We start from the raw sequence: 23,424 nt of genomic DNA on the forward strand, positions 1-23,424 counted from the left end.
TATCATGGGCTCATCCTGAGCAAGCGCGAGCTCGACGCTGACTTTCATTGACTTAACAGCCAGAGGTGTCGCTGTTAACAAGCAATTCTGAAAGTTACAAATAGTCCCTTTAAAAGGTCGGTGCACCTACAACACAACATGCAGGGATAAAACATGCAAAATAATTTAGAATAAAAACAACCATAAAACATGCAAAATAGAATAAAAACAACCAGAAAAAACATGCAGCATGAACACGGCATTTTTGACCCTGTCATATAAACCCCTCATTGATTTTCTGTTTATCTTTTTCCTCAGATCAGAGCTTATCGGAATTCAACGGTTTCTCAACTGCTGCTGGGAAATCATGTGTTTGTTTGTGGGGTGCAGGAGGAGGGGTGAGAATGGATAAAAAGAGGGTGCTGCACAGCGACAGGCTACATTGACAGCGGATCAGGATCAGTTGAGGATGACTCTGCTGTGGCTGCTGGCCTCTGTGGCTTTTGTCTCCCTGACTTCTCTTGCTGATGGAGCTCCATTGTAAGTAGACCAGCCTATACCTTTTCCCCCTGTGCTTGAATTAATTGACAAAAGAAAACAGAGCTAAAATATACAGTTTGTTTGTTCATCTTCATAATATTCACATTGTTATTGGTTAAACTGTAATAGGAGCAACAACAATACTTGAGGTCCTCTGCATTTATATTACATTTAAAAAGTGTATGGATACAAATATTGTGTGTCTTACATAATGAGGGGCTGTAGTCCAGTTTGCACTTTGTGTCACAAGGTAATGTGGTGTTTCAAATGATGCCAGTAAATTGGCCTAAATTTTGTTCAGAGTTTGCACAACGATGCATTACGCCAGACAGAGCAAGAGTCTAGAGCCATGATGAAATGTTTTGTATATCCAGTGCTGGATCTTCATCAAGGTAATCAATAGATTACTCACTGTGTGTCCATGCCGGAGGTCATGGTCCTGAGAGCACATAGGGCGGGGCAAGATAAACCTGAGGGGTCAGAAGACAAAAAATAACATTTCTGATGCACAAAATTAGGTTTATTTTTCCGACTTCTGCTTTTGAAATACTGAGAAGGTCCCCTCTTCGAGCACACAAAAATCTCACCAAAAAAAAGTCACATTCATGCCGTCGGTAAGGCCGATACCTGACGAGAGGTAACAAGCACATTTATTTTAAAGAGTCATACACAAAAAAAAGGTTTGGGATCCACTCTTAAAACCCTTGGACAAATTCACATAAACCTGTAAATCACGTGTTTAAACAGTGATAACCCTCCATTATTATCTCCGCCAGACGTAAGCCTGTGGGGAGATCATGCGTTTGGTCGTGTGTGCGTGGACCTGTCTGTCTGTCCACGGCTAATCTTGTATACTACTGGACCCATCAGCCTATTATTTTTTTTGTGCTCATTTATGACTTTGTGCTCAAGGACCTCTCATAGTTGCGGTGATTCACAATTTGAAAAAGCTATTTCATTGACTATTTTATACCATGATTGAAGGCATTTCCGGCAAACGGCTAGGCTAAAAACAAGCCTTATCTTAGTCTGTTGCCGGCCACATTTTGACCTTTGTCGTAGCTGAAAAACTGACATCCACAGAAATGTTTGGTCTCATTTTGAACCGGAGTATCTGCAGATTAATACCATACCCAATATGTTATGATCCACTAAAGTTAGGCACGATACACAATGAATAAATCCCTGTTTTTGTTTCTTCCCCGCCATTTTGACCGTAAAGGAACCGGGAGGGACAATAGTTAGATCCAACTTCTTTGTTTGGGAGGGGAGAGGGAGACACACAGGGCGGAGATCTGCACTCTACTGAGTGTACTTTTTCCGACATGTGTGTCTTATAGTGCCTTAAATGCATAAAAAAAACATGTTTGTCAGTACCTAAACAGCATGTGGTTCTTTCTGCACAGTGACTACACATTAATCTTCCTCTCTCATCGCTGCTCTGCAGGCAGGTGATGTCTGCCCCCAACTTGTTGCGGGTAGGAACAGCAGAAAACATCTTTGTGGAGTGTCAAGACTGCTCCGGTGGAGACATCCCGGTCGAAATCAGCGTGAGGAACCATCCAACCAAAAACAAAAGGCTGGCATTCACACCTGTGACACTTACCAGTGCAAACAACTTCCAGGCACTCGGACAAATAACGGTAAATGAAATACTGTCACTGTATATGTTACTGTTACTTGGCTTCATTTTCTAACATGGCCACAAAGAATCTAGAAATGAATCCAGAAACGCACATGATGTAGGTTACCCCACCCTGCTCCTCATGCGCTGCTCGTGTCTCTTCATACTGGTTTCAGATCCCTGCTGGAGACTTCAGCAAGGATCCCAACATGAAGCAGTATGTGTACCTGCAAGCTCAGTTCCCTGACCGACTGCTGGAGAAAGTGGTCTTAGTGTCCTTCCAGTCCGGGTACATCTTCATCCAGACTGACAAGACCCTCTACACCCCCAACAGCAAAGGTGAGTTTATTTCTACACAGTGCTGAAAAACACACCTACTTCTGTGTCAATGTCTTTACATGGCTTTTTTTCCCAAATTGAATGATTGTACTGTAAATTACAGTAAATGAACCCTTCCCTACACACAAGTGGAAATGGCCTAAAGTCAAAAAAGTTGTTTAACAGTCACATGACTCAAAATAGATACACCTTCCTTCAACCTTCAGCAGCAAAATTAACCTCTTCCCTTCTCTGTGTCAGTTCATTACAGGATGTTTGCACTGACGCCCCGTATGGAGCCAGTAGAGAGGGATGACGAAACCCAACCTGAACCTTCTATTGCCATCGAGATTGTGGTATTGTATTTTATTTTTGATAAGCACAGAATTTAATGTAATATTATACAATCAGCTGTGACTGGGAGCAGGAAGCCTCTTGATGAGGTGATATCACAAATGCTTAACAGTAGATAAGTTTGCTGCAAATGACCAAAATTACCAAAACACATCCACTGAACCTTGTGTCTGTTTTGTGTCTAGTAACACCTGTCCTACCACTTACTGTTAAAACAAATGCATGCCTCCCTCTAGTGGTTGAGTTGCACATTGAAGACAGTCTCGTCCTTCTTAGATTGTAGATAAAGGACATACATAAAATGTAGCATGGATTTAATAAAATAATTTGTAAACTGGCACTGCTCTCTGTTAATGATTGTTCAATATTGTTTATTTTTAGACCCCTGAAGGCATCATTTTACCAATTGATCCAGTCTCTTTGAAATCAGGGATGCACACTGGAGATTTTCAACTCGCTGAAATTGTCAGGTTAGTATTTTATCTTACTTAAATAAAATTGTCCACATTGTATCTCTTTACATTTTGTTGTTTAGTGAAATTACATTTCAACATGAGTAACGTGAATTCAATTCAAAATATTAATATCTTAAATCTTTTAAGATTATGCATAGGCTATTTTACCATGTTTATGTTGTATTTTCTACAATTAATTTCCATGTTTGTAATTTAGTGTTTGGACAACAACTTAAAAGAAATAATAACCTACAGTGTATGAAGTGTGGAGACCCTTACAAAAAAGAAGTTTGTTCAAGTGTGCTATTACTATACTTATTTTAAACTTTAAAAAGAGAGTATGCTTTCAGTTTACTTTTAATGTACTTATCAGAGATATACCTCACAAAATTATACTTAAGAATCCTTAGCTTATACAGACAGCAGTATAGAAATATACTTGTCAAGTATACAGAAGAGTCCAAGTATACTTGGAAATACTGAAAAGTATACAGAAAGTAAATTTGTCTAAGTACTATAAGTTAATTTAAAGAAAACTTAGAAGTATACTTGCAGTAAAAACTATTAAACTAGTAGTTTGCCCCTGTTTCCAGTCTTTATGCTAAGCTAAACTAACTGGCTGCTGGCTCTACCTTCATATTTAGCATACAGACATGAGAGTGGCAATAATCTTCTCATCTAAATTATAAATGGACAGACAAAACAGAAATGCATTTAATCCCTATGAACTATGAACTAAAACCAATCAGCCTAAAAGACATAAAACAAAGGTACTGCATCCGTTCTATCTAATGCAAAGCCAACCAGAAACCTTTAAACCTTTTCTTCTAAACTTCAGAGTTTCTGTAGTTCTCTAGAAATGTTAAGTTCTTTGCAGCAGCTCATTTGTGTATTCCTATATCTCAATTTGTGTGACATAATAACTTCACGCAGTCCAAAGTCTAATTCCTGTTACCTTCAGTCTCTAAATTAATATATACAGTATATATTTTTTTGTTTGATTATTGAAATATGTGTTTGTGTGTGTGTTTAGTCCCGGACTGTGGAAGGTGGTGACGAAGTTCCACAGCAACCCACAGCAGAGCTTTTCTGCAGAGTTCGAGGTCAAAGAATATGGTGAGTCCTTCATTATCTTTACTTTTATTTAAATCTTATATAAACATACAACATTCACTTATTTTTTACTGGATTGGACAAAGAATAAACTTTTTTCAATTTTCCAGTGCTGCCCAGTTTTGAGGTGAAACTGACGCCGGTGAGCCCCTTCTTCTACGTGGACAGTGACGCCCTCACCGTCAACATCAAAGCTACGTAAGTGAAGGTTCTGTGGCTTTAAAGACCAGGTTTTATAGGTAGATTGATTGGAGGAGAAAATAAAGAGTGTTGTTCAGAAGTTGTGTTGAGACTCTTGCTATTTTAATTTGTTAGCCATTTGCTGTTTGTTTGTTTTTAATTGTTCTGTTTTGCTTCATTGTGGCTTAAACATGTCTCCCTCTTGTGGATTTAGGTATCTGTTTGGTGAAGAGGTGGATGGGACGGCCTACGTGGTGTTTGGGGTTATGCAAGATGGTCAAAAGAGGAGCTTTCCAGGTTCTCTTCAGAGAGTACAGGTGAACACATTCTTACACTTTTGATGTGTTTTTATATGTTTTGTAAAACTTATCTTTCAGAGGCTATGGCAGGTTCAGTTTTAGAGCTAGAAGGTACAGATATATGAAACTAGAAAACCTAAGGAATCCATTGGTACCAATCATGTCACGCTAGCATGTTGGGGTAGGAGGCTCAGTAATGCTCCAAAGTTAGGCTAAAAATTGGCATAGCGTTTTTCAAAGGGGTCCCTTGACCTCTGACCTCAAGATATGTGAATGTAAATGGGTTCTATGGGTACCCACGAGTCTCCCCTTTACAGACATGCCCACTTTATGATAATCACATGCAGTTTGGGGCAAAAACCAAAGACTTATTTTTGCCTATTCTAAAATGATGCGCTTGACTATTTCTCTATACTCGGGTCCCTAAACAGTCCTGGAATTACATAAATTGGGTATCACTGTAAAGCTGAGACATTTGTGGATCCAATGAGCCCAACTGTATTCACGTGTGATGATGTTAGTCCCCATAGTAGCCATCTCATTGTAGTGGGACCATTTTTTTAAACTTGACCTCACTGTATAAAATGACCTGTGGTGACCTCTAGGATAATCACAGCCCCATGAAACTTCACAACCATAAAAGTGCAATTCTTGAAGAAATCTCAAAATGTCAAAAGTTTTTGTTACCAAATCACAGCATGGCTTTTTCTATGGTGTTCCTCAAGGTCTCTGTGTCTTAATGTGCTATTTTAGAGGGATTATTTATCATTTTCATCAATTCTCGAGTGGTAAAAAATGGTTAAATTTAGCACCAAATCTGTGTAACAAATGGTATGGACAAAGTTAATGGGAATGGCCATCATAATGTTCTACGCCCTTTTACACTTTCACAATTTATTTCAATTAATTAATTCATGTTGATATCTGATTTATGACTAGAACAACTTAACACACAGTGCTGAGCTGCATCACAGATTAATCTTCAGGTTCCCAGCTTTCAGATGATGTACACCATTTCTATGTGACATCTACTGTTGACCTGCTATCTCCCCCTAAAGACCCCCTGTAGCCCACTAAAAAAGACAAAAATGGGTCTATTGTGGTTCTCAGAGGACAGTAGTAAAGTACCTGTACCACTAACTGTATCACTGTACCACTATACTGTATTTCAAGATGCATTATTATATTATGTCACATTAGGTCCAGAGAGGTAGTGGAGAGGTCACACTGAAGAAAGAGCACATCACACGGACCTTCCCAAACATCAACGACCTGGTGGGGAGTTCCATATTTGTAGCTGTTAGTGTGCTGACGGAGAGCGGTAAGAAAGACAGACTGTGTGTTTGGGCCTATTCAGTATATTTGAAAAAAGAAAATAAAGATATCAGGATAAGTTTTTCTGGATTGTGAACAAATTAAAAAATAAACTCTTTTAAATTTGTGTGTGAATGTGTTTTTGTTTCTGCATCAACTCACAGGTAGTGAAATGGTGGAGGCAGAGTTGAGAAGTATCCAGATTGTCACATCACCTTACACCATCAACTTCAAGAAAACGCCCAAATATTTCAAACCAGGAATGTCCTTCGATGTTGCGGTAGGTACACTTGTTTACATTTACATAAACTGACAGCATATGTATGGCTTATGGCTTGGTACTTTAAAAAACAAACAAATCGTTCGTACTACAATTTGTGGGGTGAATATATGAAATGTTATAGATGAAGAAATTAAGTAAAGTAAAATTATAAATCCATTCAAGATGTATAAAATGTTTTCGAGAGGTACAGGGATGAGGAAGGGGCCTTATCTCTCTCGGGACTGGGACGCTCAGTGTTGATGTTGTTGTTATTGTTTTTTTATATTAAGATGATTATTTGTGTGTATGTGATAAACATTAAGTTCATTGTTTAAGTTATAGAAAGGAGTAGGACCATATATAAGTGTTTACTTATTTTTTTACCTCTATTGATTTATTAAATTTATTTAGAATTTACTGTATATGTTTACTGTTATTTTATTGGTTATTCTTATTATTTGTTACATGTTCGAAATAAATCAATCTAATCAAATGGCTATATTTCTAAATCCTTCACTGAAAACATTTCATAACTGAAATATAGTTACTCTTTGAAAACACAAATGGCAGTATGTCCTAAATATAAAAGTCTCGTAATGTTTATTACGATATAAAGGCAGACTTGTGAGATTCCAGAGAAAAAGAGAAATTCATCCATCAACAGTTTGGGTCGCCATAAACTACCTGAGTCTTAAACTTAGTGCACAGCACTAAAACCAAATCTAATAACATGAGTTTGACCTTAATAAGGTGTGTTTTAATAAGACAGTTGGACGTTTTCTGATTGTTCAGCTGTTTGTGTCTCTGATGGCAGGTGGAAGTTGTGAATCCTGACGGCACTCCGGCACAAGGTGTTACAGTGGTGATCGATCCAGGACAGATGCAGGGCTTCACCGCAGCCAATGGCATGGCAAGGCTTACCATCAATACAGTGGCAGGGGAACCAACACTGACAATCACCGTAAGTCTCTGAAATCTTTTCCCTTTTTGCATTATAGCCCAAATGGCCACTTAAACCTCCATTAATCATCCATCCATTATCTGTAACCGATTATCCTATTCGGGGTCCCGGGGGGTGGGCTGGAGCCGATCCCAGCTGACATTGGGCGAAGGCGGGGTACACCCTGGACAGGTCGCCAGACTATCACAGGGCTGACACAGAGAGACAGACAACCATTCACGCTCACATTCACACCTACGGCCAATTTAGAGTCAACAATTAAACTAACCTGCTTGTCTTTGGACTGTGGGAGGATAACCGGAGAACCCGGAGAAACCCCACGCTAAACTCCACACAGAAGCCTGATTTAAACCTGCTTGCTGTGAGGCGACAGTGCTAACCACTGCACCACCCTACATTAATCAACATTTTTGATATTCACTTGAAGAAGTGAAATCAAGCAGAGCTATCACCCAGCTCCTTGTTTTGGTTCTGCTGCTCACACATTTACTGTACAGTATGTGAATGGTGAACTTCATCCTGTCAGTGTTGTGTCTTTTGGTCATTCTATTTAGCAATTTTATATTGCTAGGCAGAACTATGGAAGGCAAAGCCTTAATAAGTTAAGATAAGATAGACATAGGACTTTTCAAGTATTATTTATTAAACTGTGTGTGTATGCTTACCTGTGTGTGTCTTTAATTGCAGGCAAAGACCAATGATCCTCGTATTTCACCTGACAAGCAAGCATCAGCCACCATGTTTGCTCTCCCATATACCACTAAAAGCAACAACTACATCCACATAGGTAAGTTACATCTTGAAATTACACAAGATGATTAAAAACAAAGGTGGTGGCAGTGGCAAAGTATGCACCATGTGCTAAATCTTTTCTGTGTTCAGCACTCATCACAACATGTCGCATTTGCAGGTGTGGATGCAGCTGAGCTGGACCTAGGACACAAACTGAAAATCAACCTCATCCTCACTAGGCAGGAAAATCACGACACTGACATCACATACCTGGTGAGAGGTGTTTTACACCTGTGCTTGTGTGCACATATGTAAATTTTTTTGTTGCGTCCCACGACTCATCTGTGATAAGTGCTGATGTATAAATCTGTGTCCCTAGATCCTGAGCAGAGGTCAGCTGGTGAAAAGTGGCCGTTACAGGACAAGAGGTCAAGTACTGATTTCCCTGAGACTTCTCATTACCAAAGAAATGCTGCCATCGTTCCGCATCATAGCCTACTACCATACGAATGACAATGAATTGGTATCAGACTCTGTTTGGGTGGATGTCAAGGACTCCTGCATGGGCTCGGTGAGTCCCACAACACTGATGTAACGAAAAGGCAAACAAGACACCCATGCACAACCTGATAAAGTTATTTGTATACTTCTCTGATATATTTTTATGTATGAAACAAATTCAAAACTGCACGTCTCATTCACTGATTCACATTTAGCTGAGGCTGGAATCATCGAGACCCGCTCCATCCTATGAGCCTCGCAGGATGTTTGGTCTGAAGGTCACAGGAGATCCAGAGGCCACAGTGGGATTGGTGGCAGTTGACAAAGGTGTCTACGTCCTAAACAACAAGCACCGCCTCACCCAGAAAAAGGTAATTTCTTTATTTCATAATTATCGTTAAGAATATTCGAAAGGGCTTAAATTCAAAAAGCTATATATGAAAAAAATTCACACGTTAACTGTCAATTTTGTTAGCTTTTGGCTTCAAATAATATCCGGTGTAAGTTTGTCCTGCAGCAAATACATTGCATGAGTAAATGTGTCTCATTCCTACCTGCTCAGGTGTGGGACATTGTCGAGAAGCACGACACAGGCTGCACACCAGGTGGAGGGAAGGACGGTATGGGTGTGTTCTACGATGCCGGGCTGTTGTTTGAGTCCAACACGGCTTCTGGTACTCCCTACAGACTAGGTGATGCTACTTTACCCTCCCCTTCTCTGAACATGCCTCTCTTTAGGCTCAATGAAATATCTCTTATTAGGAGAAGTAGGCACATGGACCTTTATTCATCGCCTACAGTCACACAGACACTGTTTCTGAAATCACTCGTTGCTGTGTAGTTTTTTTAATTCTTCAGTGCTGCGAGCACCACAAACAGAGAGCCAGAATCTCAAACAGATGTCTTACACTTTGGGCACATAAAACCAACACTATACCACTTGGGGTAAGTGAGATAATTTGGTTGAACCGACACTTTGAGGCACTTCCATATTTACATTAACACTGGTCACTGCCACATGAGCTGATCATGATCCCTCCTGTTTTGTAGGGGTTTTAAAAGATTTTTTTTTTATTCTAATAAAGCATTTATACAATCTTTTAACATTTCAACAAATGAGGTGTGCAATTGTAGATCATATTTTCTCACACCCACACCCTGTCAATGTGTCCAACCAGATAACGATCTCAGTCTGATTTTAAGAGTATCGCATCAATTAAACCACGCAAAACTCAAGTCTGGGTCCAACCTGTCAAAGATCTTGTCTGTGTTGCATTTCCAGAATTGAAATGTCCGGCCCCAAGCAGGAGGAAACGAGCCCCTACTGTAATGGATGTCACAACCAGCTTACGTAAGAACCACAGCTCTAAACTACCCAATAACCACATATTCAGTCACTCAGTTCAGGACTTTGGACTTTGACAATACTCATCTTTGCCATGTAATGTATTAGTCTTTTCCTCCCTTTCCCATTTAGTTTTTTAGTTTTTTAGTTTTTCCTTATTCAAATCCTAATTGTTATCTTATTCTTGTACTCCATATCGTCTCACCTCTGTCTCTCCTCTACAACCCTCTTTCTTTCCAGTGAGTCAATATAACGACCAACTGCAGCGTGACTGTTGTTCAGAAGGCATGAGGCAAACCCTCCTCTCATACAGCTGTGAGAGGCGCGCCGAGTACATCCTTGATGGCGCAACCTGTGTCGCTGCCTTCCTGCACTGCTGCAAGGAGATGGAAACCCAGCGATCTGAGAAGAAGGAGGATAGCCTCCTACTGGCTCGCAGTAAGAGACGGGGACAAGGGATGGGTGGTTACTATTCATGGTCATACTTACGAAACAATGAAAATGATAACCTTTTTAATGACACTTTAGGTGAGCAGGATGACAACAGTTACATGGACAGCAATGAAATCGTTTCTCGCACCAAGTTCCCTGAAAGTTGGCTGTGGTTAGATGTCAATCTGCCTGCTTGCCCTCGACAAACACCTAACTGGTGAGTAAACTGAAATAAAGTGGGAAAAAAAAGTTCAGAAACTTTTGTTTGGTGGATTATTTCTCCGTTGTTACAATGCTAATTGGCATTGTATTTTACATCGTTGGAAAGCCTGTTTATTTACCTTCACAATGATGTCCAACTTGTAAGGATCATGCATTTGTGGGATGAGCAGCACAGCTGATTATGTGGGTAGCGCCCAAGAAAAAATTGCCAAAATGCTCTGCCAATGGTAAACAGTGTATTCTCATAAGGCTACCAGGAAGCCTGCAATGACTGCCCTTCACCGTCAGGCCCGTTTGCGCTGGTGTCGACAACACAGACAATGGAACCTGAACATGTGGGGGAATGTTATGTTCAGTGATGAGTCCAGGCTCTGTCTGCCAAAGTTGGATGGCAGGGTCAAAGTATGGAGACGACGCGGAGAACGCTATGCTGATTGTTGCAACGATCGAGTAAGAGCTTTTGGTGGGGGCAGTGTCATGGTGTGGGGCAGCATCTCCCTCACTGGCAAAACAAGGCTTGTCATCATTGAAGGCCATCTCAAAGCAGTGAGATATCGGGATGAGATTCTGCAGCCAGTGGCGATCCCATATCTCCGCAATCTGGGACCTATCTTCATCCTCCAAGATGACAACGCTCGCCCCCACAGAGCCAGGGTTATCACAGACTACCTCCACAATGTGGGAGTAGAGAGAATGGAACGGCCTGCCAAGAGTCCAGACCTCGACCCAATTCCACACTTGTGGGATCAGCATGGGCGTGCTGTACGTGTTAGAGTGACCAACACAACCACGCTGGCTGACCTGCAACGCCATCCCACAGCAACGTGTGACCAGGTTGGTGACCAGCATGAGGAGGAGGTGCCAGGCTGTTGTGGCTGCGTATGGATCTTCCACCGCTACTGAGGCTCCTGATGGTGTATTAAATTAATAAAGTGTAAAATAGCCAATATGTCTTGTTTGTTCCTTGTTACTAATAGAGAGTTCAATCATCCAATCCACCAAACAACTCAAAACAAGAGTCAACACCAACAGGAGAAGACACTGTTTACCATTGGCAGAGCATTTTGGCAGCTGTGCTGCTCATCCCACAAATGCAAGATCCTAACAAGTTGGACTTCATTGTGAAGATAAATAAACAGGCTTTCCAACAATGTAAAATACAATGCCAATTAGCATTGTAACAACAGAGAAATAATCCACCAAACACATGTTTCTGAACTTTTTTCCCAGTTTATACACAGACAAAATACACTGATAACTTCACACCGACACCACTAGGATTTAAAGGTACCTCTCAAAGTGTTGACACTTTATTTTGTTTCAGTGACACCACATCATTGACGAAAAATGTTCCTTTGCAAGACTCGATCACAACCTGGCAGTTCACTGGCATTAGTCTGTCAAAAACTCACGGTGAGGATTCAGTGACTAAAATCTGTCATGTGTTTTAGTTGTGCCTCTAACCTTAAACCTCTATCATCCCTTTACACCTTTCTCTCTCTCTCCCTTTCTCTGTTTCATCACTTCTTTTTCAATCCCTCTCATCTTAAAGGAATCTGTGTTGGCGCTCCGTTGGAAGTGATTGTCCGAAAGGAATTCTTCGTTGATCTCAGGCTGCCGTACTCTGCTGTCCGTGGAGAGCAGCTAGAAGTTAAGGCAATCCTCCACAACTACAGCCCCGATGATTTCACCGTAAGTCTGGGTTGCCCTGCTCTGGTGTTTTATGCCAGAGACAATGAGGCCATGATATTTTTCTCAAAGAGTTTGCAAACAAAAGAGCAAAAGCAACAGTAAATATTGGACTGACTTACAACGTGTGGCAAAAAAAGGGAATGAATCATTTTCCATGGTGGTCGGCCCCAGAACTGGGGGAAACCTTACTGCAATATTTACAGTGTACCTTCAAGATCAAATTGATCCTATAGGAAACAATGTAAAGCATGACATTTCTTCAAATTAGGGAAGCATCTTTGATCAACTACACATATTTCAATATCTTTTTTCCATCTTTGTCCTGTTCTCAAGGTGCGTGTGGATCTGATTGAGCAGGAGCACGTGTGCAGCGCAGCTTCTAAGCGTGGGAAGTATCGTCAGGAGGTCAAAATTGGGCCCCAAACTACACGATCTGTACCCTTCATCATTATTCCCATGAAAGACGGACAATACAAGATTGAGGTCAAAGCAGCTGTTAAAGATTCATTGCTCCATGACGGAATCATGAAAATGCTGCGGGTGGTGGTAAGAGAAACGGGAAACGAACAGCGATCTCCTGTGTTAAAGTCAGTATAGGGAAACAGACATCTTTTGGGATGTAACTTTGATGCAAATGTATACTGTATCAGCTTTTCAACATAAACTGTAAATAAGAGAGACAGTTAACAAGCAAGCCGTATTGTATTTCGTTACACGCCAGCAGATAACGATTACTCAAAAATAGTTGTTGATATCTAACCTTTGTCCTAACTGTTGCTTTTCCAGCCTGAAGGTGTACTGGTTAAATCTCCTCAGATTATAACTCTAGACCCCACTAAAAAAGGTGTAGGTGAGTTTACGCATTAAACCACTACATCATATAGTAATTTGCTAATATTATATTTTCAGCACTTGATAATTGATCCCCCAACTTGCCCACTGTTTATCCCTTTAGATGGTAAACAAGAAGAAACTCTCAACAGTGGAATTCCTAAGAAAGATTTGGTTCCAAACACACCTACGAGCACACAGATCTCTGTGACAGGTGAGATGTGATGATATATTTGGGCATGTTATGCGATATAGTGCCAGTTACAATGAACTCTGCATTGGTGTAAATTGTTATTGGTCTTATTGGGAAATGAATGACCACCTCACTGGTTTTGGGGGACCTTTGCATGTTTATTTAGTTAATAATGTTTAGTTTTTTTCTGTTTCTGTTTGTGCATGCAGGGAGAGAACAAGTTGCTTCACTGGTGGAGAACGCCGTTAGTGGGAACTCTATGGGTACTCTGATCCTCCAGCCCTCAGGCTGCGGAGAGCAGAACATGATCTACATGACCCTGCCTGTCATTGCAGCCACATATTTGGACAAAACCAACCAGTGGGAAGCTGTGGGCTTTCAGAAACGTAACGAAGCCCTCCAACACATCAAGTACGGTAGGCTCACAGATGTGTTTATTAGCACACATACCGGAAATGTCATTGATGACCCTCTGTGTGAGATTTTAAAGTTCCTGACGTGGCAGAAGTGGTATATATTAAAAAAAAAAGAACAGCTTGGTAGACAGCAATGCATGCGATGCTACCCCTTCTCCACAGATCCAGGCTAGGGACACTGACAATTAATGGTCTGAATGCAACACATAGACTCATAGACTTTAGAAGTTTTCACCAGGATTGTCTTATAAAAACAAAAACGTATGCCGCCAGAATCATTTGAAAAATTTTATAATCACAGGAAAAAAATGTTAGAGGACTCCTCAAACTGGTTTTGTGTTCTTGTTTGTGTCCAGGCTACCAGAGCGAGCTTGCCTACCGAAAAAGTGATGGGTCTTATACTGTGTTTCCCGATTACCAAAGCAGCACCTGGTGAGCCATTCAAACATCTTTGAACACATACATAATGGTTTCCACATCCTCCTTTAACTTAACTTGACTGTGATGACAGTATTGTGTATTTCATAGGCAAATAAATGAAACTAAACTGCTCCTCTCCTCTCCTGTCTAAGGCTGACAGCCTATGTTGCCAAGGTGTTTGCCATGGCCAACAGTCTGGTGGCAGTGCAAAGCAAAGACATCTGTGAAGCTGTTGAGTTTCTGATTCTCAACACGCAGCAACCTGACGGCTTGTTTAGAGAAGTTGGAACGGTGATCCACGGAGAGATGATTGTGCGTGCACTGATTTCATTAACATCAATACTTCATCTTAGTGCTACAAAAATAGCAAGATGAAAACAATTACATATCATTGACTATAATCTATAATCTCTGTGTGTGCATGTGTAGGGTGATGTGCGCGGCGGAGATTCAGATGCCTCCATGACGGCCTTCTGCCTCATTGCCATGCAGGAGTCACGTACACTATGTACTGCAACTGTTAATGTGAGTAACTCATCTGCATACAATGTTTTCTTTTTTTCCCCTTCACTGCATTTTTTTTCTTCATTTACTGACTCACTAGTGATGGGCGAAATTGCAAAGTATCATTCTTAACTAAGGCTGTCAATCAATTGAAATATTTAATGCAATTAATCGCATGATTGTCCATAGTTAATCGCGATTAATCACAAATTCATCGAACATTTTTTTATCTGTTCAAAATGCACCTTAAAGGGAGATTTGTCAAGTATTTAATACTCTTATCAACATGGGATTGGGCAAATGTGCTTGCTTTATGCAAATGTATGTATATGTTTATTATTGGAAAGCATTTAACAACCCAGAACAATGACAAATATTGTCCAGAAACCCTCACAGGTACTGCATTTAGCATAAAATATATGCTAAAATCACAACATGGCAAACTGCAGCCCAACAGGCAACAGCAGCTGTCAGTGTGTCAGTGTGCTGACTTGACTATGACTTGCCCCAAACTGCATGTGATTATCATAAAGTGGGCATGTCTGTAAAGGGGAGACTCGTGGGTACCCAGAGAACCCATTTTGATTCACATATCTTGAGGTCAGAGGTCAAAAGACCACTTTGAAAATAGCCATGCTAGTTTTTCCTCAATAAAATTATTATTATATGTTATTTAGCCTCCTTTGCGATAAGCTAGTGCGACATGGTTGGATTCTTGAGGTTTTCTAGTTTCATTTGATGCCAGTATTTTCACTCTAGCTTTCAAACTGAGCCCGCTACAACCTACAAATCAGAAGTTGCATTAAACAAATGAGTGGCGTTAAAACAAATTTGCGTGAACGCGTTATTGCGTTAACTTTGACAGCCCTCTTAACACAATCCCATGCTGCTTCAGCAGGTGGACAAACCTGTCGTGTCTAGTCACAGTTGCTAAACTAAAATTGGGAAATCGCTGTTCAAGGAGAGGGTTTAGTGAATGGTCAATTGTGCTAAAATGATTCTTTCGAAGAATTTGATACATTCAAATTCAAAATGACATTTGATGCCAACCCTTAGTCTTGTATTTGTATGGAAGCATTAAATCCACACCCCAATAGTAACTGTAACTGATGGCGGCTCAGTCTAGCTCACAAGAAACAGAAGAAGGTAAGAGAGGGGACGATCCGGTCTATTGTCCCAGGATCAAATGTTTCCTGAACAGAATGGGATATTAAAAATGGATTTATCACTATTATCTTGCTCTTCTCCCATTTCTCCTAACTTTCTTTTCCTTCTGTCCAGAGTCTGCCAGGCAGTATCGACAAAGCAGTAACCTATCTGGAAAGGCGTCTGCCCAGCCTCACCAACCCATATGCTGTTGCCATGACGTCATATGCCCTGGCCAATGAAAACAAACTGAACCGCGAGATCCTCTACAAGTTTGCCTCCCCAGGTATTTCTGTAACATTAAATATTCCAAGATGATGTCTTGGGGAATTGTTAGTAAACTGAGCTTGTTCCAGGTAGAGCATACAGTAGTAATAAAAAAATATACTTGCGTGTCTTCCTCAGCGTTGTCCCACTGGCCGACACCTAAGGGGCATGTTTACACACTGGAGGCCACAGCTTACGCTCTCCTCGCTCTGGTCAAGGCCAAGGTGAGCATCTGCCACATGTGTGCGTTTCACCAGGATGTCCTGCTACAGAAAACATACAACTGAGTCCTCATCCATGCTGCCTCACTAACAGGGTAGAGGGTTTGGAAGCAAAGTCAATGAAGCAATGAAATGTTGCTTACAGTAGCTTTTACACTTTTTAAATAACCATATTTGGCAAACATTATTGACCCTTTACACTACTGCTACCACTTCACAGAGCACTTCATGATTATCTCGATAGGTATTTGAAGGCATTCTTTTCTGCCTCACTTGCAATGACTTAGTTATGACATAGTTATACAAACAAGGAACTGACTTGAACATCCTGCAAGGCATAATCACACAATAATAACACACATTTGACAAAATCTGATTATTTGTGATTGATTGCTTTTATCAGGCAAGTTTCAAGTAGCTGCTGTTTGATGGTGCCATAATAGGGAAAAAATGATTTAGAAACTACATGGTAGGTTTTGGAAACTTACAGGTTACAATCTAAAATTTAACTGTACCAGAATCAGGAGTTCTCTCTATTTTCACTAAAGCTGTTTTATAAATGCAAATGCACAGTTAACCACGGACAATTTCAACCATTTACTTTCCTTCTGTTAATAAAGGCCTATGAAGACGCCAGACCTATTGTGAGATGGTTCAACCAACAGCCGAAGGTGGGCGGAGGCTATGGATCAACTCAGGTAACACAGACCCTTCTCTCCATCTTATGTTTACTTATAACCTGTTTACTGTATGTCTAAGTCTTGTTTTCTCCCCCTCACTTGTTTTCTCTCTAGGCTACCATAATAGTGTACCAGGCTATAGCAGAGTACTGGTCCAGCGCTAGAGAACCAGAGTATGATCTGAATGTGGACATCTTGTTGCCGGGCAGGTCAAGGCCTGACAAGTACAACTTCAACATCACCAACCACTACGCCACCAGAACATCTGAAGTGAGCGCACACACAAACAGACTCCCAGTGGTTCATTAACATCATCAGTCCTGTTGTTTTCTGTATGTTTCTACTGCTGATCCCTGACTGTGTGTGTGTGTTTATTTGCGTATTTAAATTCCCACAGTTCAATGATATAAACCAGAACGTGAAAGTAAACGCCACGGGTTCAGGAGAAGCAACGGTGACAGTAAGTACAATATGTTTTTATATTCTTCTATATATTTATCATCTGTTGATTACTGATGTGTGCTTTTTGAATCTCAGATACAACCAAATACATTTGTATACTAGACAGATGTCTATTAGTTTATCACATATTAAGATGCACTTTTGTCTTTGTGACAGATGGTGTCGCTGTATTACGCTATGCCTAAAGAAAAGGAGAGTGACTGTCAGAAGTTTAACATGTCAGTGCAGCTCATCCCAGGTAATTTGGTGCCCTCCTCCTCTTCCTGTTTATTTGTCTTCATTTGTTGTCATTTTATCCGTTTGTTTCTGCCAAGTACCTTATGAGAAAAGAATCAACTAAATACTCAGTTACTCAATACAATGTTTTGCTCCTGCAGAAAAAATTGAGGAGGATGAGAAGATATACAAGCTGAGAATAGAGGTTTTGTAAGTACAATCAAGAAGTCATCCTGACAAGTGTTACAGTAACATGGCTTTATACACAACATGCTCTAACCAGATATGGCCCCTACAACACTTCACTTCTTAAACTCTCTGTTTCCTCATCATTTTAAATTGTCCTGTCTTCTGTGTGTGATTTCCTCGAATTTGAGCTCATTTGAGCTGCTCATTCCCAATCATTTAACCCTCTGAGACCCACATTAGAACCATTTTTGTCTATTTTAGGGGCTACAGAGGGTCTTTAGGGGGAGATAGCAGGTCAACAGTAGATGTCACACAGAAGTGGTGTACATCATCTGAAAGCTGGGAACCTGAAGATTAATTTGAGATGCAGTTCACTGTGTCAAGTTGTTCTAGTCATAAACCCGAGAAATAAACATGATTTAATTAATTTATTGATTATTTTAAATAAATTGTGAAACTGTATAATGATTTAGAACATTATGATTGGCATCCCCACGCTCTATTATGTCTCATAAGTTGTTGCAGCAATTTTTGGGTTGATACCATTTGTTACACAGATTTGGTGCTAAATTTAACAATTTTTTTACCACTCGAGAATTGATAAAAATGATCAATAATCCCTCCAAAATACCATATTAAGACACCAAGACCTTGAGGAACACCATAGAAAAAGCCATTTGGTTTCAAAAACTTTTGACATCCTGAGATTTCTGCAAGAATTGCATTTTTCGGTGATTGGATGGCGAGCAGTTCTGTTCTGGAAACTGCTCAGAAGCCCACTTATTGTCAATCTAGCTAGCAAAGCCATCCATCCTCTGAATGCTCTAGGTCTCTAGTTTGTGGTTGTAATGTTTCATGAGGCTGTGATTATCCTAGAGGTCACCACAGGTACTTTTATACAGTGAGGTCAAGTTTCAAAAAATGGTCTCATTACAATGAAATGGCTACTATGGGGACTAACATCATCACACATGAATACAGTTGGATCATTGGATCCAAAAGAGATCCACATATGATATCTTTACCTTCACTCTAGCTCTAAAACTCAACCTGCTAGAGTCTCTGAAAGACAGGAAAGTCGGTTGGGATCACCCGCGAGGGTTAAATTGTATTTGAAACATCATTCTTTCTCTCAATCTTCTTTATGCTGTTATTTAATTATTCTTCTGTCCGTTCTGTGTACAGGTATAAGGACAGGGAGCACGATGCATCAATGTCAATTTTGGATATTGGCTTGCTAACTGGCTTCACGGTTAACACAAAGGACCTGGACTTAGTAAGAACCTACAGATCCACTTATACCCACATACAGTTCACAAGTCAGTGTTTATGGTTCAGAGAAACAAAATGTTTGTTATGGTTTCGAAAGTTGTCCGACTGTTGTGTTTGTGTGTAGTTGTCCAAAGGACGTGCTCGCACTATTGCAAAATATGAGATGAACACAGTCCTGTCAGAAAGAGGCTCGCTCATCATCTACCTGGACAAGGTAAGACATCACTGTTTCCTACCTCTATACTTTTCTCTCTGCCTTGTTCTTTGTGTATTTATTTTCATCTCACTTTTGTCCACAGGTTTCTCACACACGACCAGAGGAGATCACTTTTAGGCTCCATCAGAAGATGGAAGTGGGCGTCTTACAACCAGCTGTTGTGTCTGTCTATGAATACTATGACCGTGAGTCTCAGACACACTTAGGAACATATGATGCCTCCATGTACTTTGCTGACAGTGGATGTCCGAGTAGATAACACCATGGATAAGCAGGCATTATTACATTTTCAACGTATTTAATGTGCATTTTCTGATCACACATACCACAAATCTTTCTCTCCCCCATTGCAGAAACACATTGTGTGAAGTTCTACCATCCAGAGAGGAGAGCTGGACAGCTACTGCGGCTCTGTAGAGGGGATGAATGCACATGTGCTGAAGGTAAACAGGATGATGTCAAACTGACCTAATTTCTCTACTGTAAACACAAAAACACAACACTTACAACATACAACCGTTTTCTCTCTCGCTGAGTTGTACTCCTTGTGATGGTGTGGTATACCACCAGTAAAGTGTTTCCTTTCAGATCTGGTGAAGGAGATGGTTGTGGAATTTGGTTTACAGTAACTCACCAGATTATAACGTAATCATTAGAATGTTCTGTCAGCGGCAACAAGCACCTGCAGGATCCTGTAGGATCAGAGCAGCAGTCGCTAAAGAATAACTCGCGAACATATTAAAATTGTGACTAAGATACAGCCGCACTCACCCATCAACTCATCCACACACACCTTTAATCAAGTCATTAGTTGTGTATTCACTTTGTGCCGATTGTGTATTTCCAGAGAACTGCAGTATGCAGAAGAAGGACAAAGTCAACAATGATCAGCGCACAGCTAAGGTCTGTGAGAGTACACAGATCAGCAACATAGACTTTGGTAAGAGAGTGTAAATGCACTGCATTTATGTAGCACTTTAATCCCAAAAATGTATGTGTTTGTGTGAGTAAGAGATTGAGAGAATCGGTGAGCAAGGGAGCTAACAATCTGCAACTTGTCTGTCCTCAGCGTACAAAGTGAGACTGGAAGAGTTTACAGACGGCTTGTCCACTGACATTTACACAGTGCGGGTCCTGGAAGTCATCAAAGAAGGTGGGTGTTTATCTTTGAACTGCCAAAAATGCACTACTCCCTGATGTTTCTAAGGTGCCTTAAAGGTGAAGGTAATATAACAATTTGCCTCTTTCTGACATTTCATGGGCACATTGAATCTCAATGCTGTTTCCAGTCAGACAGAAAAATGATTGATTGATGACTGATTGATGGTCATTTAAAGGAAAAGTTCAACATTTGGGGAAATGTGCTTATTTGCTTTCTTGCAGAGAGTTAGATGAGTGAGAAGACTGGTACCACTCACATGTTTGTAGGCCAAGTATAAAGCTACCACTAGCAGCCAGCCAAATTAGCTTGCCAGCAGACACTCCAGGAAGTTACTGGTCCTAGCCAAGTACAATAGTCCAGTACACCCCCTTAAAAGGTGAATTGTCATTTTTACACTTAATTTTTTTGTACAGATTGTACAAACAAAATTGGAGGTGCTGGTAGGTGTATTTTGTTACCTTTGGATAAAGCCAGGCTAACTGTTTCCAGTCTTCATGCTAAGCTCAGTTAGCTGGTTGTTGGCTGCATATTTACTATACATTCATGAGAGTGGTATCAATAACGGGCGTCAATCTAACCCTCGGCAAGAAAGTGAACAAGCGCATTTCCCAAAATGTCCAACTATTGGCATGATTCCACTGTGGCACTGGGAGTATGTGAGAATACAGCACTAATATGTTGTACTGCACCTTTAGCTATGCATTTAATCCTTACCTTTCCTCTGTTCTATATTTTAATTACAGGAATTTTTGATGTGGGTCCTCTGAATAAACTGCGCACATTCCTCAGTTATCTGCACTGCAGGGAATCTTTAGATCTGGGGACAGGCAAAACCTACCTTATCATGGGCTCATCCAAAGATATCCAGAGAGATGACCAACATCAATCGTAAGTTTGTTCTTTGTGTGAAAGTCAATGTGTGTGGTGGGTGCCTTTTAAGGATTTTTACTGTTTCACTGCTTTCTGTTACTAAATCAAGTTACTCTTTCTTGTACTCTAGTTTTGCGTTACTGTTGATAGAGTCATTAAATGTACAGAAAGAGGGAGGAGGCTTGTGTTTTGTTATGTTGCAGCGGGTTACAGATGACTGGTCACATGAAGAACCAATGTGTTTTTCACTTTGCTCTCCTCAGATACCAGTATGTACTCGGTGAGAGAACCTGGATCGAGTACTGGCCCATAGAGGCAGAGTGTCAAACTGAGGAACACCAACCTACCTGTTTGGGCATGGAGGAGATGGTCCAGCAGTACCAACTCTTTGGATGTCGGCAGTAGTGAAACGAAGGAAAAAGAAAGTGTCAAATTGTTTTTATTTTGCATTGTTCTTATTATGTAAAACGTTCACTGCTTTGGGATATGAGGGCTTACAATGTTGCACTATATTGATTAAAATGTAATTGTCTCAATCTCATTCTCTGTGCTTTATTCATTAACATTTGGTTAATGTTTAAATACTATCATGTTGGTTGCTGTATAGTAAACTTAGAAGTTCAACTAGAGGTAGAAGTTTAACCCCCTGAGACCCGTGGGATCGCGGGCAATCCTGACCGACTTTACTGTCTTTCAGAGGCTGTAGCAGGTTCAGTTTTAGAGCTAGAAGGTACAGATATCATATGAAACTAAAAAACCTAAGGAATCCATTGGTACCAACCATGTGATGCTAGCATGTTGGGGGAGGAGGCTCAGTAGCTCTCCAAAATTGGCATGGCCATTTTCAAAGGAGTCCCTTGATCTCTGACCTCAAGATATGTAAATGAAAATAGGTTCTATGGGTACCCACGAGTCTCCCCTTTACAGACATGCCCACTTTATGATAATCACATGCAGTTTGGTGCAAAAACATGCAGTTTTTTGCATGCAGTATAAATGTGTTATTTTTGCCTATTCCAAAATGGTATTTGAATATTTCTGCATACTGGGGTCCCCAAACAGTCTTTGAATTACATAAATTGGGTATGACTGTAAGGCTGAGACTCTTGTGGATCAAATGAGCCCAACTGTATTCATGTTTGATGATGTTAGTCCTCATAGTAGCCATTTCATATAGTGAGACCATTTTTTTTAAAACTTGACCTCACTGTATAAAATGACCTGTGGTGACCTCTAGGGTAATCACAGTCTCAAGAAACTTTACAGCCACAAACTAGAGACCTAGAGAATTCAGAGGATGGATGTCTTTCCTAGCTATATTGACAATAAGGGAGTTTCTGAGCCGTTTCCAGAACAGAAGTGCTCGCCATCCGATCGTAGAAAAATCCTATTCATGCAGAAATCTCAAAATGTCAAGAGTTTTTCATACCAAATGTGGTATGGTGTTCCTCGAGGTCTCGGTGTCTTAATGTTGTATTTTGGAGGGATTTTTGATCATTTTGATCAAATCTGCTGTTGAAACTCCAAAAAAACCCTGCCAGATACTTTGCCCATGCAGAAATTACTCAACCCGACTTTCACCCGACTAGTTGTCTGTGTGCATGTTCAATATGTTTGTTTATGTTTACACTGATTCAGCAGTCTCAGAATAAGAAGTATAAGTGACTCAAACAAGAAGAAAACAAAGGCGTCACATTAGAAAACATTAAAAGCTGTTTATCTATAATTTTTCAGTGACCTGTTCATTCGACTGTATGCTGAGAAGTTAGTCAACCATGTAAATGTGGTCCGGGCCCAACAGCAAGGCTGCAACTTAAGATACTAGTTACATTTAACTATGAATGATTTTACTTGGAGCCGACAACAGTCCTAGGAAATACTTAGAGCCTAGGACTCTGAAAGATTAAGGTTCTTTTAAAATCAGGTGAGCGGAGTTAAAAACCAGACAGAAGTCTATAGTCAAATTAAAACCAGATTCATTATAATTAAAATGACATGGGTCTAAATGAATGATCAATTTAAAGGCTAAAATAAA

The 23,424-nt window shown here is 40.4% G+C and overlaps 1 protein-coding gene across 1 annotated transcript; it reads left to right on the forward strand.

Moving 5' to 3' along the window:
* The first annotated feature begins 402 nt into the window (after nt 1-402).
* LOC141765161 (complement C3-like) lies at nt 403-21,925 on the forward strand. The gene is made up of 43 exons (XM_074631151.1): nt 403-519; nt 1,967-2,162; nt 2,320-2,482; nt 2,723-2,817; nt 3,197-3,285; nt 4,304-4,386; nt 4,494-4,581; nt 4,778-4,880; nt 6,063-6,183; nt 6,341-6,456; nt 7,253-7,399; nt 8,087-8,186; nt 8,310-8,404; nt 8,511-8,702; nt 8,848-9,003; nt 9,195-9,324; nt 9,915-9,983; nt 10,218-10,415; nt 10,506-10,626; nt 11,956-12,044; nt 12,184-12,323; nt 12,657-12,869; nt 13,110-13,173; nt 13,279-13,368; nt 13,557-13,763; nt 14,120-14,195; nt 14,336-14,495; nt 14,613-14,708; nt 15,969-16,119; nt 16,239-16,324; nt 16,942-17,019; nt 17,116-17,271; nt 17,399-17,461; nt 17,620-17,701; nt 17,841-17,889; nt 19,054-19,144; nt 19,265-19,354; nt 19,440-19,542; nt 19,711-19,800; nt 20,205-20,297; nt 20,427-20,510; nt 21,263-21,407; nt 21,653-21,925. Exons 1-43 carry the CDS (start codon nt 449-451, stop codon nt 21,792-21,794), a joined length of 4,971 nt encoding a protein of 1,656 aa, XP_074487252.1. The 5' UTR covers nt 403-448; the 3' UTR covers nt 21,795-21,925.
* The last annotated feature ends 1,499 nt before the right edge of the window (nt 21,926-23,424 follow it).

This window comes from Sebastes fasciatus, chromosome 3 (assembly GCF_043250625.1).
Source record: "Sebastes fasciatus isolate fSebFas1 chromosome 3, fSebFas1.pri, whole genome shotgun sequence".
Taxonomy (NCBI): Eukaryota; Metazoa; Chordata; class Actinopteri; order Perciformes; family Sebastidae; genus Sebastes; species Sebastes fasciatus.

Bases quoted from the DNA above. Each gene is read 5' to 3' on its own strand.
- LOC141765161 (XM_074631151.1), top strand. From the start codon at position 449: ATGACTCTGCTGTGGCTGCTGGCCTCTGTGGCTTTTGTCTCCCTGACT. The intron at 13,764-14,119 runs GTAGGCTCACAG...GTTTGTGTCCAG, and splicing joins CCTCCAACACATCAAGTACG to GCTACCAGAGCGAGCTTGCC. The intron at 16,120-16,238 runs GTATTTCTGTAA...TGTCTTCCTCAG, and splicing joins CTACAAGTTTGCCTCCCCAG to CGTTGTCCCACTGGCCGACA.